At 39.6% G+C, this 14,193-nt stretch overlaps 1 protein-coding gene across 4 annotated transcripts in view; it reads left to right on the top strand.

The window, feature by feature from the left end:
* The window catches only part of PDE8B (phosphodiesterase 8B), a 215,026-nt gene that overhangs the window by 183,822 nt on the left and 17,011 nt on the right, over positions 1-14,193 (top strand). For all 4 annotated transcript variants that reach the window (XM_081307174.1, XM_081307172.1, XM_081307171.1 and 1 more), the window contains 7 exons: positions 114-156; positions 2,875-2,952; positions 5,275-5,351; positions 6,708-6,872; positions 12,317-12,362; positions 12,864-12,999; positions 13,876-14,074. In XM_081307174.1, the coding sequence (XP_081163300.1) occupies positions 114-156; positions 2,875-2,952; positions 5,275-5,351; positions 6,708-6,872; positions 12,317-12,362; positions 12,864-12,999; positions 13,876-14,074 (744 nt within the window). The remainder of the gene's footprint in view (positions 1-113; positions 157-2,874; positions 2,953-5,274; positions 5,352-6,707; positions 6,873-12,316; positions 12,363-12,863; positions 13,000-13,875; positions 14,075-14,193) is intronic.

Here is a 14,193-nt window from a genome sequence, read left to right as displayed (position 1 = left end):
TGCTTTCTTGAAATCTTCAGAGTTTTTTTTAAATAACTAAATTGTTTGAGAAATATAGCAAATGCTCTATTTAAAATCTCTCTTCTTTCTTTCAAACTTCTGCATGATTTTAGATTCACAAGATTCATCGTGATTCAGGAGACAATTCTCAGACAGGTAAGAATACTTCAATCTGACTCTAATATACTCAGAAAGCATTCGTGGGTTCAAGTCTAAATTGCTCTGAAGGAATTTCGATTGACATCTGCTATGCCAAAACATGGATTGCTAAAATCCAAGAGCTAATATGGGAAGGTTGGAGAACCAGAGACAAATTTAGGACCTCTTAAGATTCCTTGAATCCTCATCCATGCTTCCCCCATCTTGGTTAGAGATTACAAAGAGCAGATAAATTCAAAATAGAGTGGCCCAAAAGTCTAGAGGAGACTCTGGTTGGATAGGAAGCAGGTGAGAATATGGGGTTGGTTCAACTATGACCATTCTTTCCTTTCTTTGCAATAACTGGTGACTGGACCATCCAATTAGAAAATGTGGCTGGGCCCTGGCCTGGTAGGCAGGTGCCCTGAGATCCTATTTCAGCTGCCAACCTACTTGCCTAAGACCTTGGGCAGTGCTCTGGTTTCCTTCTCCTTAAAATGAAGGGCTGGAGCTCAGGACTTCTACATGTGGAAAGGCCTGGAATTATCTGCCCATTAGAGGAAAAAAATCAGCCCGTTAGTGAAGATTTTTCAATTCTTGTTCTTTTAAGAATTGCAACCAACCATTCTCTGGCCTGTTGTTGTCTAAAACCAGGTCCTGGGCTAACTCTTATTCCCTCTCCTTGATTCTAGGATGAGCATATTTAGCCTACTCAGAAAGATTTAATTTGCTTTTTTCTGACCTTTAGTGTCTTCATTTGTAAAACAAATTAACAACGTCTTTCTTGTGGTTAATGGGGAATAAAGAAAAAAAATGTATACTATCTAGCAGTACCTGCATTTAACTATATGGTATCTTCCTTCCCGTTTTCTGAAAATTTTCTAGGCCACAACAGCCTTGGATGACATGGTGACATTCACATGCAAGCAGATTTTCTCCCAGATATTTTAGTTTCTTGAAACACTTTAGAGTGAAGGTATTATTTTAACAAACTTATGAGTTTCTGGTGCCCAAAACTGAAATGAGCATTTACAGTGTCCAGCATTGCCTTGTACATAATAGACACTCAATGAATATTCACATTGAGCAATTGAAACCATTCCATCCTGGAAACCATAGGTTCCACCATTTATTAGCTCTTTGACCTTGGGCTACCTACATAATTAGCTCTTTGACCTTGGGCTACCTACATAAGTAAAATGAAGATAGCACTATGTAACTTTAAGAATTGTAATTATTAAATGAGATAGTTATTATATTTAAAGTATATAAAACAATGCCTGGTACATAATAGGTGATCAGTAAGCGGTAATTATCTTTTTTTAATTTGGTGACACAATATCACTTTTTGCCATCAAATTTGGCTGTTTAAATCACCTTTTATCCTTTTTTTCTCTACTTTAGATTTGAATTTATTCTACAAGGCTTCTGTTAAGAATGAATAATGAGTTCTCAGATTTAAATGGCATTATTTTAGCCTTTATTGAAGAATAATTTCTCCAAACTTTTAATCATTTCTATTGTTATAGATTCTCTTAATTCTGAGTTAAAATTGGGAAAAATAAGCATTATCCATCTTTGAATAATTTCTAATGAATGGTTGAGAATCCAGGCAGCCAGCCTCTGTCATAGCCTTAAAACTAAGCTCTCTGCTTTTAGTTGTATTTAGAAACTACATTTTGAGGAATTTTAAGTTCGATTTATTATTTGGTAAATAAATGTTAGGAATGTAGCTGATTAAATTCTTGAATAAGCTAAAGACATTCGTCTTATTAAAAGACCAAATTAGTTTCTCAGGGTTGTGAAGAAGCCATGTGACCCTAATAATATCACTTAAATCACTAATGTCTGTAGAGGTCTTTGTAAGGAGAGGAAAGGTATTCAGGCAGAGTCTGGAAGATGAAAATTAGGCAAAGGACGAGTAAATATTTTCAGTTAGGTCACTTAAGACAAGGTTCTATGGCTGCATCGTTCAGATTAACTTTGTTATAGTTCTGCCTTCACTTTGTGCTGTATAAATACAATCTAGGTTTTGTTCTTATTTTTACCATTTTTTAGTTGAAACAGATTTCTTAGGACAGTAAAGTGGTTTTAAAAGTTGATGTAGAGCTGAGCATGGTGGTACACACCTGTAATCCCAGCAGCTCTGGAAGCTGAGGCAGGAGAATTACACATTCAAAAGCCTCAGCAACTTAGCAAGACCTTATCTCAAAATAAAAAATAGAAAGGGCTGAGGAGGTAGCTCAGCAGTAAAGTGCTGCTGGGTTCAATCCCCAGTCCCTCTCCCGACTAAAAGTTAATGTGGAAAAGTACCTATGACATTAGGAAATGGAAACAGCAAGTAGTAATATGATAAAGTCTATATGTGTCTAAAGAGACCCATATGTGAATGAAGAGATGTAGTGGGTGTTGATGAATCTCCCCCAATTTTTAAAGTTTTAATGGTTATTTTTTAAATGATAATTTTACTCATGTAAAATAACCCTTTATGATAATCTTTATGTCCATGATGTAATAAGGCATCAGAAGAAAAAGTCATCATTTTACTACTAATAGGAAAGTAATTTTGTGTCTTGATGAGTTGAAGAGAAAGTGGTTTATTATTTGCTAAAATTATTTTCTAAAGCTTAAAAAGTAACCTTGTGTTCTTTAAAGAATAAGAGAAAAATGTGTAAACTTTACCTATGAATGTGCTGAAAAGTAATCATTTCTCCTCTTCTGATCTGAAATCCTCAGAACCTCATTCATTCAGATATAAGAACAGAAGGAAAGAGTCCATTGATGTGAAATCCATATCATCTCGAGGCAGTGATGGTAAGAAGTTTTGATGATTTCTTTGACCTTTTTAAAATGTAGAAAACGACAGAGGAACGTGTTCAAGAATCCATCAACATACAAATTCCAAGAAGAAAGATTTTTAACTAAACTGGCTCCTCACCCTCCATCCCTAAGTAAGCTGAAAAATTTTCAGAGTTTTGTTAAGATTTTTTATGCCTTTTATAATCTTTGCCTTTATTTACTTATTTATCTATTTTTTTGAAGGCTCTGTATGTGTTTGCCTTCATGGACTAAGTTGTGTCAGGCCACATAACCACCTAAGCAGCTCAGTTTCCATAGCTAGCCAAGGTCATTCTTGGTACTAGTGGCTAAGGTGGAGCCAGTGTTCTGGCTTCCCAACTCCAACACACACCCATTTTTCCATGTACCTGCTGCACACACTTACTTTCCCTTAATAAAATGTCACAGAAACTGTGAGTCAGAATTCAGCAAAACATTTCTGCCCTACGAGGCAGAATTTAGAAAACGCTTTTTGAGTTCAATGAACCAGGCTAACAAACCAATTGGATTTGTGGGGAGATGGAAAAGTCAAGGGCGATTCTGAAATGTCATTCCTAGGTGCCTGGGAAATTATAATAATACTTACAGAAATAGGAGAGTCTCTAGACGTGGCCAGGTTGGGGTTGAGAGAAGATGATGATTTTTTTTTTTTTTCAGTGGAGATGCCTAGGAATCTGAAATGCAGGACTGGGGCTAGGGCTAGAGATGTGGGTTTGGGAATCCTAGAAGTACAGATGAAGCCATGTGCAGAAGAACTTCTCTAAGGATTGTGGGGGTGGTAAAAGAACAGAGGGCCGAAGCCCAAGCCTGAAGGCCCACCTTCAGTGATGACAAAGCACAGGAAATAGGGAGATTGAAGAGAACAGAGATGCTGGGATGCTGGGAGTAAGCCATGTGAGCACGGTGTCACCAGGCAAGAACATGAACGTGGCAAGAAACAGGGTGGTCAGCAGTGTTAAATGCTAGTGATCAGAGCTCTAGAACCAAGGACAGATGAATAGATTTCACTCATTCATTTGTTGTGGTGGTGGGTTTTTTTGTAGTACTGGGGATTGCTTCCAAGTCCGTGTATATGCTAAGTAAGTACTGTACCACTGGACCACATTCCTAGCCCTTATTTGGTTTGTATTTGGCAACTGGAAGGACAGGGTCTAAGGGCATGCGAAAGAGGTAGCTATTACCTGTCAGAGAAAGGAGAGTGCAGGGTAGAGATTTAAAGGAATAAATAGAAAGGTCAAAGGAAGTGGCTGCAATAGCAAGAAATGCGGAGTCTAGAGATGATCACAGAACAAAATGGACTGGCTGACATGGAACGCAAATGATTGAGACTAAGTACGCTCCATAGAGAATATAGATTGAACTATTTTGAGATAGGTTGAGGATATAATTAGATAGAACATGTAGATGAAAAGGATCATGGACGAGCTAATTTGAACTGGGTTAATTCAGTGTTTGGAGATTTCGAGGGGGTATCATCATGTCTCCAACATGGGCAAAATGGAGGTGGAAGAGCACAGGTGGGGCCCTCAGTGACTGCCACCTGGGTACTCGAGTGGGCAACTCTGCTGATATGGACTGGATTGAGTTGCCCCATCTAGGAAATGGAGATCCAACCCCTCCTCCTGCCTCACAAGAGGAGGTGAGAAAATCTGATGAAACCAGTACCTTTAAAGTGATGTTCTACCTCTTGAATTTTAAACCACATGTAAGCGTTACCTAGTCAAAAAAAAATTAAGTTACTTTTAAATGAAGTTTTCTACAGATAACAGCTAGAACACCATGGGCTCTGGGTGTTCTAAACCTAAAGGCTCAGGAAGAAAATTTGAGTAGCCCCAACTGGCACTGTGAGTGCGCTTGGTCTGGTAACCCCACACCTTGCCGTGACCTACACCTTCCCTCCAGGATGCACAGTTAACCAGTCATGTGGCCAGCAGCTCAGGACTGAAAATGACAGAATTGAAGGAGGTTTAGTGATTTGTGGAAATGGAAGTCCTGGGGGGATCGTTAGGCTGTTGGAATCAGGCCTTAGGATCCCATCAGCCTTCTCTGAACTTCTCTCTGTGATCCAGGAACTTGTCAAGCCTTCCTGCTGCCAAAGTCCCAGGCCAGATGTCTTTCCTGGCATGGGTTAGTCAAGGTGAGCTGTCAGCCTTTTAGGAAAAAGAGATGAGTGAATTCCTTGTTTCTTTGGTGGGAGGGTGGTCCCAGCAGAGTCGGGCTCCTGGCCCGTGGATTTCTGAGCTACACTTGGCCATGCTGAGCCTGAACCAGATTGCAACTTACTTTCCTTCTCGCCAGCACCAAGCTTGCAGAATCGTCGCTACCCATCCATGGCAAGGATCCACTCCATGACCATTGAGGCTCCCATCACCAAGGTGAGTGGCAGGTGCTGCCTTCTCTCTGCAGTCAGGGCCCCCTGTCCCTGGGCTCTGTTCTGGAGATGCATTCTACAAATGATATGGAGTTCATGGTCTAGTGGGAGAAACATATATTGAACAAGCAAACATATAACAAATAAATGTACAGTAATAAAACACAGTAAATGCTTTTTGAAGGAAATCACAGGACTCTCTGAGAGAAAATGAGAGTAGAGTCTGAATGTAGGCGGGGTGAAAAGTTTGACGCAAAACTTTTGAAGCATGTTGGTCCAGAGAAGACTGCAGGGAGCAGGAATGGCAAGGAAAAAAGCACTAAGATATTTTTTCAGACAACCTGAAAGGAAGTCAGGGAAGCAGGAGCTTGGCGAGTAGAGGGGAGAAGACAATGGTGTGGGTTGTGCAGGGCTCAGCTCATTCTGGTCAATTGGGGCCATAAGAAGGCTGTGGTGGTTCATATGCAGCAGAAACCATTGAGGAGTTTAGAGTTGGGGTGGCATAATCAGGGGTGTTATTGAAAAAAAAAACCCTGAGCTGCCATGCAGACAACGGATCCAAGATGGCAAGTGTACAAGGCAAAAGGCCAATTTGGGGCCTTTCTCAAATTCCAGGCAAGAAATGAGGTAGCTGGGATAGAATTCAGGTAGTGGAGGTATAGAGAAATGAATAGATCAAGAAATGTTTAGGGTTGGAATCAACTGGACTTGGTGAGGTCTGGGTGGGGAGAGGAATGAGGGAAAGCAACATGCTAAGCAGGGTCTCCCAGGTTTCTGGTTGAGCATGAGGTGGATAGAAGTGCTCTCTACTGCAGTTTAGGAAACAGAGAAGGAGCACAGCTTCTGTCTTTGATTTTTTTTTAATGTTTATTTGCTTGCTCTGTGAGGGAGGGAAACAAGATCATGAGTTTACTTTCAGACACGTACAATATTCCACTAGGTATGTCCGACAGTTAGCCAGATCTACAAGTCCAGAGGCTGGGAGGTCTACTTGGGATTCTTGGCTATGGACCATATGTGTCCAGAGACATGGAAACAAAATATCATTTATGGAAGGTCCACAGAATGAGAGAGAGGACCAGACCAGTCTCTGAGGATCTCTAGCCTGGAGAAGAAAGCTAGAGAACAGTCATCCAAGGAGCCTGGAAAAATGTGGTTCAGAGGTAGGAGGACATAGGAAAGCATGGGACACAAGGCATGCTTCAGTAAATGGGAGGAAGTGACTTTAGAACAATAAGATATGTCATCCACTGAGATTCTTCTGGATTCCAGGGCTACATATGACTTTTGAGAAGTCACATCTTTATGTCCACAAATTTATTTATTAATTTATTTTATTTATTCTTGTTCTCTTCTGTAGGTTATAAATATAATCAACGCAGCCCAAGAAAACAGTCCAGTCACAGTAGCAGAAGCCTTGGACAGAGTTCTAGAAATTTTACGGACCACAGAATTATATTCGCCTCAGCTGGGTACCAAAGATGAAGATCCTCATACCAGTGATCTTGTTGGAGGCCTAATGACTGTGAGTGATGAGCAAAAGCCAGAAATGCAGGGGGACCACGTTAAGTACCTGTTAGTGTACATGTAACATGTCACTGTCACTGTAGTTGCAGAAATATCTGTTTTATAGACTAACATCAGTGTAACCAGCAAGCAGCTGCAATAATTTATGTATTATGTGTGGTGATTCTAAAGTGATTCTTGCATTCATTTTTTTTTCATAAGGCTGATTGACCACAGCAGTGGGAGACAGCCCGTTTGAATTCCCGCTACAGTGAGGAGTGAATCGGCAAGTGATTGAGGACTAAACATACAAGACGGGAGTGACAGAGGCCCTCGTGGGCTGCTTCTTCCCCTTGATCTAGATTATAGTATTGGATGAGGCTCACAGCACTATTTCTTGGACCTCCGAATTTACCTACTCGGTTGGTCCTCTGTATCCATGGGTTCTGCTCTCCAGGTTCAGCCAACCACAGAAAGACAACCCAGAAAAGAAAAGAAGCTCCACACACAAGACAGTATCTATACTGAACATGTACAGACTGTTTTGGTCATTATTCCCTAAACAGCATAATAACTGTGTGCATTGTGTTAGGTATTATCAGTCATCCAGAGATGATTTAAAGTATATGGAGGGTATATATACTGTGTGTAAATAGTATGCCATTTTATATAAGGAATGTTAGCATCCTCAGGTTTTAGTGTCTAGGGGAGGCCCTGGAACGAATCCCCTGAGGATACCAAGGAATGATTGTATAATGAAAAGATTTGTATTTAGACAACAGCAGTTTCTAAAATCTTAGCTATAGAATCTTTTTTTAAAAATATAGAATCCCTTTTTTATTTATTAAATTACTTATTTATTCTAATTTGTTATATATGATGGCAGAATGTAATTCATTTCATATTACACATATAGAGCAGAATTTTTCAAGTCACTGGTTGTACACAACATATTTTTACACCATTCATGTCTTCATACATGTACTTAGGGTGATGATGTCTAACTCATTCCACCATCATTCCTATCCCTTTGCCCCCTCCCTTCCCCTCCCTCCCCTTTGCCCTATCTAAAGTTCTTCCATTCTTCCCATGCTCCCCTCCCCCATCACCTTTATGAGTACCATCCTCATATCAAAGAAAACATTTGACCTTTGTTTTTTTGGGATTGGCTTACTTCACAAAGCATTATATTCTCCAACTCCATCCATTTACCTGCAAATGCCATGATTTTATTCTCTTTTAATGCTGAGTAATATTCCATTGTGTATATATACCAAATTTTCCCTATCCATTCATCTACTGAAGGGCATACTGGGTTGGTTCCACAATTTACCTATTGTGAATTTGAGCCTACTTTTTCCTCAATATTTATATCCTACTTTTGCTATAAATATTGACATGGCTGTGTCCCTGTATTAAGCTGGGTTTTTTGTGTATAAACCAAGGAGTGGGATAGCTGGGTCAAATAGTGGTTTCATTCCAAGTTTTCCAAGGAATCTCCATACTGCTTTCCAGATTGGCTGCACCAATTTGCAGTCCCACCAGGAATGTACAAGTGTGCCTTTTCCCCACATCCTCACTAACACTTATTGTTGTTTGTATTCTTAATAGCTGCCATTCTGTCTGGAGTGAGATGAAATGAGTAGTTTTGATTTGCATTTCTCTAATTGCTAGAGATGATGAACATTTTTTCATATATTTGTTGATTGATTATACCTCTTCTGAGAACTGTCTGCTCAGTTCCTTGGCCCATTGATTGATTGGGTTATTTGTTTTATTGGTGTTTAGCTTTTTGTGTTCTTTATATAGCCTAGAGATTAGTGCTCTATCTCTTGATGTGCAAGTGGTAAAAATTTGCTCCCAAGCTGTAGGCTCTCTATTCACCTCACTGATTGTTTCTTTTGCTGAGAAGAAGCTTTTTAGTTTGAATCCATTCCATTTATTGATTCTTGGTTTTAATTCTTGCACTATAGGTGTCTTATTAAGGAATTTGGGTCCTAATTTGACATGATGGAGGTTTGGGCCTACTTTTTCTTCAATTAGGCACAAGGTCTCTGGTTTAATTCCTAGCTCCTTGATTCACTTTGAGTTTTGTGCATGGTAAGAGATAGAGGTTTAATTTTATTTTGTTACATGTGGACTTCTAGTTTTCCCAGCACCATTTGTTGAAGAAGATATTTTTTCTCCAATGTACATTTTTGGCGGCTTTGTCTAATGTAAGATAACTGTAGTTATGTGGGTGTCCTCTATTCTGTACCATTGGTCTACAGGTCTATTTTGGTGCCAATACCATGCTGTTTTTGTTACTGTTGCTTGTAGTATAGTTTAAGGTTTGGAATAGTAATACTACCAGATTTACTCTTCTTGCTAAGGATTGCTTTGGCTATTCTGGGTCTCTTACTTTTCCAGATGAATTTCATGATTGTTTTTTCTATTTCTATGAGAAATGTCATTGGGCTTTTGATTGGGATTGCGTTGAATGTGTATAGTGCTTTTGGTAATATGGTCATTTTGACAATATTAATTCTGCCTATCCAAGAACAAGGGAGATCTTTCCATCTTCTAAAGTCTTCTTTAATTTCTTTCTTTAGTGTTCTGCAGTTTTCATTGTGGGTCTTTCACCTGTTTTGTTAAGTTGATTTCCAAGTATTTTATTTACTTATTTAATTTTTTGAGGCTATTTTAAATGGGATGGTTTTCCTTGTTTCTCTTTCTGAGGACTTGTCACTGATGTACAGAAATGCCTTTGATTTATGGGTTTTGATTTTATATCCAGCTACTTTGCTGAATTCATTTATTAGTTGTAGAAGATTTCTGGTGGAATGTTTTGGGTCTTCCAGGTATAGAATAATATCATCTGCAAATAGTGACAATTTGAATTCTTTTTTTTCCTATTTGTGTCCCTTTAATTTCTTTTGACTGTCTGATTGCTCTGGCTAGAGTTTCAAGAACTATGTTAAATAGAAGTGGTAAAAGAGGGCATCCCTGCCTTGTAGCTGAAATTAATGAAATTGAAACAAAAGAAACAATTGAAAAAATTGACAGAAAGTTGGTACTTTGAAAAAATTAAATAAAATTGATAAATCATTGGCCATGCTAATGAAGAGAAGGAGAGAGAAAATGCAAACTACTAACATCCATGATGAAAAAGGAAATATTATGAGGGACACTACAGAAATACAGAAGATAATTAGAAATTGTTTAGAAAATTTGTACGTCAATAAAATAGAAAATATCGATGGCATCAACAAATTTCTAGAGGTATATGATATTCCCAAACTAAATCAAAATTTAAACTGATCCATTTCACAAGGAAATAGAGGACATCATCAGAAGCCTACCAACCAAGAAAAGCCCAGGACCGGATGGATATACAGCTGAGTTCCACAAGACCTTTAAAGAAGAACTAACACCAATACTTCTCAAAACTATTTCATGAAATAGAAAAAGAGGGAACACTTCCAAACACATTCTGTGAAGCCAATTTCAAAATCAGTCAAAGACACATCAAAGAAAGAAAACTTCAGACCAATATCTCTAGTGAATATAGATGCAAAAATTCTCAATAAAATTCTGGAAAATAGAATACAAAAACATATCAAAAAGATAGAGCACCATGATCAAGTAGGGTTCATCCCAGGGATGCAAGGTTGGTTCAACATACAGAAATCAATAAATGTAATTCATCACATCAATAGACTTAAAGATAAGAATCATATGATTATTTCAATAGATGCATAAAAAGCATTCAACAAAATACAGCACCCCTTCATGTTCAAAATGCTAGAAAAACTAGGGATAACAGGAACATATCTCAACATTGTAAAGGCTATCTATGCTAAGCCCCAGGCCAACATCATTCTGAATGGAGAAAAATTGAAAGCATTTCTAAAATCTAGAATCCTTTCCTTTAGTTTATATAAAGTTCCATTTATAATTAGATAAAGGCAGTGCGGAGAAGAAGGAACCACCCTCCATTGACACACCAAGAGACAGCACTCGTGTGTGACCACCAAGAGCAGCTGGTGTTTAAGGACTCACCCTGCTTTGGTGTTTTGCTCTGATTTATTTGGCTTTAATCATAATCTATTAGAAAATGAAGAAAATCAAAATTATTCATTTGGGCTCCTCATCAGATGCTAAAACTAGCCTAAGAGTCATGTAGGAGTTTAATTTTGAAGGTTTCTATCTAGACCTACCTCCAAATACTGAGTGTTGCTTGGCTTTCCAGTCTATTCTCCGCCTATATTTCGAGTGACCTCTTGTTTTTACCTTGGTCCTGGGCTGGCCTTGGCTGCCCCCTTCCAATGTAGTGTGGACTTAAGCTTCTAGAGAACACTCTCAAGAGACTGGCACCAGGCAGCCACTGCAGAGCTACAGCTGGAGGTTGCTGGTTCCAGGAATAAACTTCTTGTGTCCTCCTCCACTGCTATATCTTCTTGGACTTCCTGCCCAGATAAGGCTGTGAAGACCCATGGGGATGTCTGCCTCATTTTTGTGTGGCTTTTAGAATTAGAGAGAGAAAGGCAAGGAAAAGGCAGGGGAATTACCATCTATAACTTAGAGGAAGGACAGGTGTGGCTGTGATTGCTTACCTTCTTATCTATATTTTAAGATTAAGCTATTGACCTAAAGATTCAAGATGTGACATCAGGGGAGCTGTTCATAGCCAATACTACTTTAAAACTTACTACACACTTTCCCCAGGTAACAAGCAATTTAAAGTGACCCTTAAGCAAAGATATAAATAATGAGGTACTTAGGAAAGGAAGATGGAGGCAAGGATTTCAGATCCAAGAACCTTTGCGGGGACTGGTTCAAGTTCAAGAGCCAATAAATGCCAGAATACTGAAATTCTGTGCACTCTTATTCTGCCACTCCAAAGACCTCAAACTCAGAAATCTTTTTTGTTTTTTAAAGATTAGCAGCCATGCTCACATAAAAACTAGCTAGAAAAAAAGTATGTTAGTTACTAATAAAACATTGGCCCACCTTCTTTGAGACTTTATAGAAGGTTACCCCAAAATGGGGCCCATGGTTCTGGCTCTTCAAAATACAAATCTAAGAACATCAGCATAACACAGTTCCTATGAGGGACTTTGGACACATCACAAAAAAAAAAAAAATGTGTATCCAAAGCGAGATCTCTTCTACGATTTCTGTTCTGTGGCTTCACAATGCCAGAAGATGCCATGATAACCAAGCCAACTTGCAGCTCGGGTGTGAGGCCCGCACGCAGTCATGCCCACGGTAGTCACAGTTCACCTCTTGGGACAGTGGCCATGGAAGAGAGAGTATCATCTGTCTTATAGCTGTTGTTCTGATTTAATTTTGAGCTCTGCCTCTACTTGGGACTGCAGATTGAGCGGTTATTGAGGGTTCAGAGCTCTGGCTAATGAAGGAAATGAGAGAGCAATGATGGGATGTGAAGCCTGCTTCTAACAGCATCTCTTTTTATTCCAGGATGGCTTGAGAAGGTTGTCAGGAAATGAGTACGTGTTTACAAAGAGTAAGTTCTCATCTGTTCACCTGTTACAAATAACCCATCTTTACCCTGTGCCATCCCCAGTGTTGAAATTATTGTTTCAATTGGGGAGGGAGCTTCTTGTTCTTCTAGTTGATCTCACTTGAGTTTGTGCATCTTTATGGCCCATGTCTCCTAATTAAGAAGTCTCCTGATTATTCAGCACTTTTAGAATAAGAATTGTAGATCTCTATACATTTAAACAGACAGTTATACTGCATTATTTTCTGTTTGGGGGTCTCAAGGTTTCATAATGTTAGAGAAAAATTTTAATGTGAAAAATCTTTCTACCTCTGAAAGTTCAAGACTTTCTTTCTAGTGGCAACCATGAAGATGATGATAGATGCTCAGTGGCACTCAAGATTCCACAGTTAAGGGCTGAGGATGTGGCTCAGTGCTCACATGCCCCTAGGTTCAGTCCCCAGTACCAAAACAAAAAAATTAATTCACAATTAACCAGCTTTCTCACTCCATCTGTTTGCTCAGATGTGCACCAGAGTCACAGTCACCTTGCAATGCCAATAACCATCAATGACGTTCCCCCTTCTATTGCCCAATTACTTGATAATGAGGAAAGTTGGGACTTCAACATCTTTGAATTGGAAGCGGTTACACACAAAAGGTATGTGACATCTCTCGCTAAGGCTAGTGGGGATTGATGGCCATGTCCAAGGCCTTCACATCTGGAAATTTTGAGGGACACATACATCCTGAGCCAGCTCCTTTATAGAGTGGGGAAGATCTGGGAACAGCCCAAGTGTCCTTTGATCTCAGATCACTCCTTTGGCTAGTGAGCCAAGAGTTTTAAGTTTTCTCTTTCTCAAACTTATTGAAGCTCCACCCTATAAATGAATATGAGACAGGGCTCAGTGGCACACACCTGTAGTCCCAGCTAATTGGGAGGCTGACACTGTAGGATTGCTTGAGCCCAGAAATTTGGGGCCAGCCTGGGCAACATAGTGAGACTGTCCCTTCCCTGCCTCCAAAAAGTGCATTCAGAATCTCTATAGCTCTTTGATCCATCCTGTTGGCAGGGAGAAGACTGGAGAACTAAAAGAATCTCATTTATACTCAGAGAAGGCTATTTCTTCCAAGAGGTCTTGGTCTGTGGGATATGAATGACTCTCAAAAAGTAGCATGACTCTAAATGGGGTGGCTTTGCCATTCCTTTTGTCCTCAGGGAGCATAGAGCAGGTGCAGGGCTTATGTGGAGGAAAGAAGGCACAGCCAGGGATTTCTCTTGGTTGTCAGAGCCACCAAAGGGCCTGTGACTTACAGAAAATCTAGAAGTAGTTTGGATTAACACTCATGAGAGTTGAACAGGTAACTGGTGAGAAGATGCAGCTCCTACTAATTTGGGGAGATATTTTTATGCCCCTGTTCATGTAGAATAATAAGAAAAAGAAACATGCCTTCATTCCCATATCATCAAAGAATGCAATTTCCAGGCCAGTCAATTCAATGAAACAGGGTTGCTTTTTCTTTTCCTATTTTGCAGGCCATTGGTTTACCTGGGCTTAAAGGTCTTCTCTCGGTTTGGAGTATGTGAATTTTTAAACTGTTCTGAAACCACTCTTCGGGCCTGGCTCCAAGTGATTGAAGCCAACTATCACTCCTCCAATGCCTACCACAACTCCACCCATGCCGCCGACGTCCTGCATGCCACCGCTTTCTTCCTTGGAAAGGAAAGAGTAAAGGTAGGATTTTTATATCACCATCTAACTGCCTGCTCTGGATCAGAGGTTCAGGAACTCAGGCTCAGTGAAATACATCGGGCAAAGAGCTACTTTGCAGCCAATTTGACAGAGGATTTTTT

This window comes from Spermophilus citellus (genome assembly GCF_964194105.1).
Source record: "Spermophilus citellus genome assembly, chromosome: 1".
Classification (NCBI taxonomy): Eukaryota; Metazoa; Chordata; class Mammalia; order Rodentia; family Sciuridae; genus Spermophilus; species Spermophilus citellus.
Note: the sequence above shows the minus strand (reverse complement) of the source record. Positions and strands in the feature narration are given on the sequence as shown.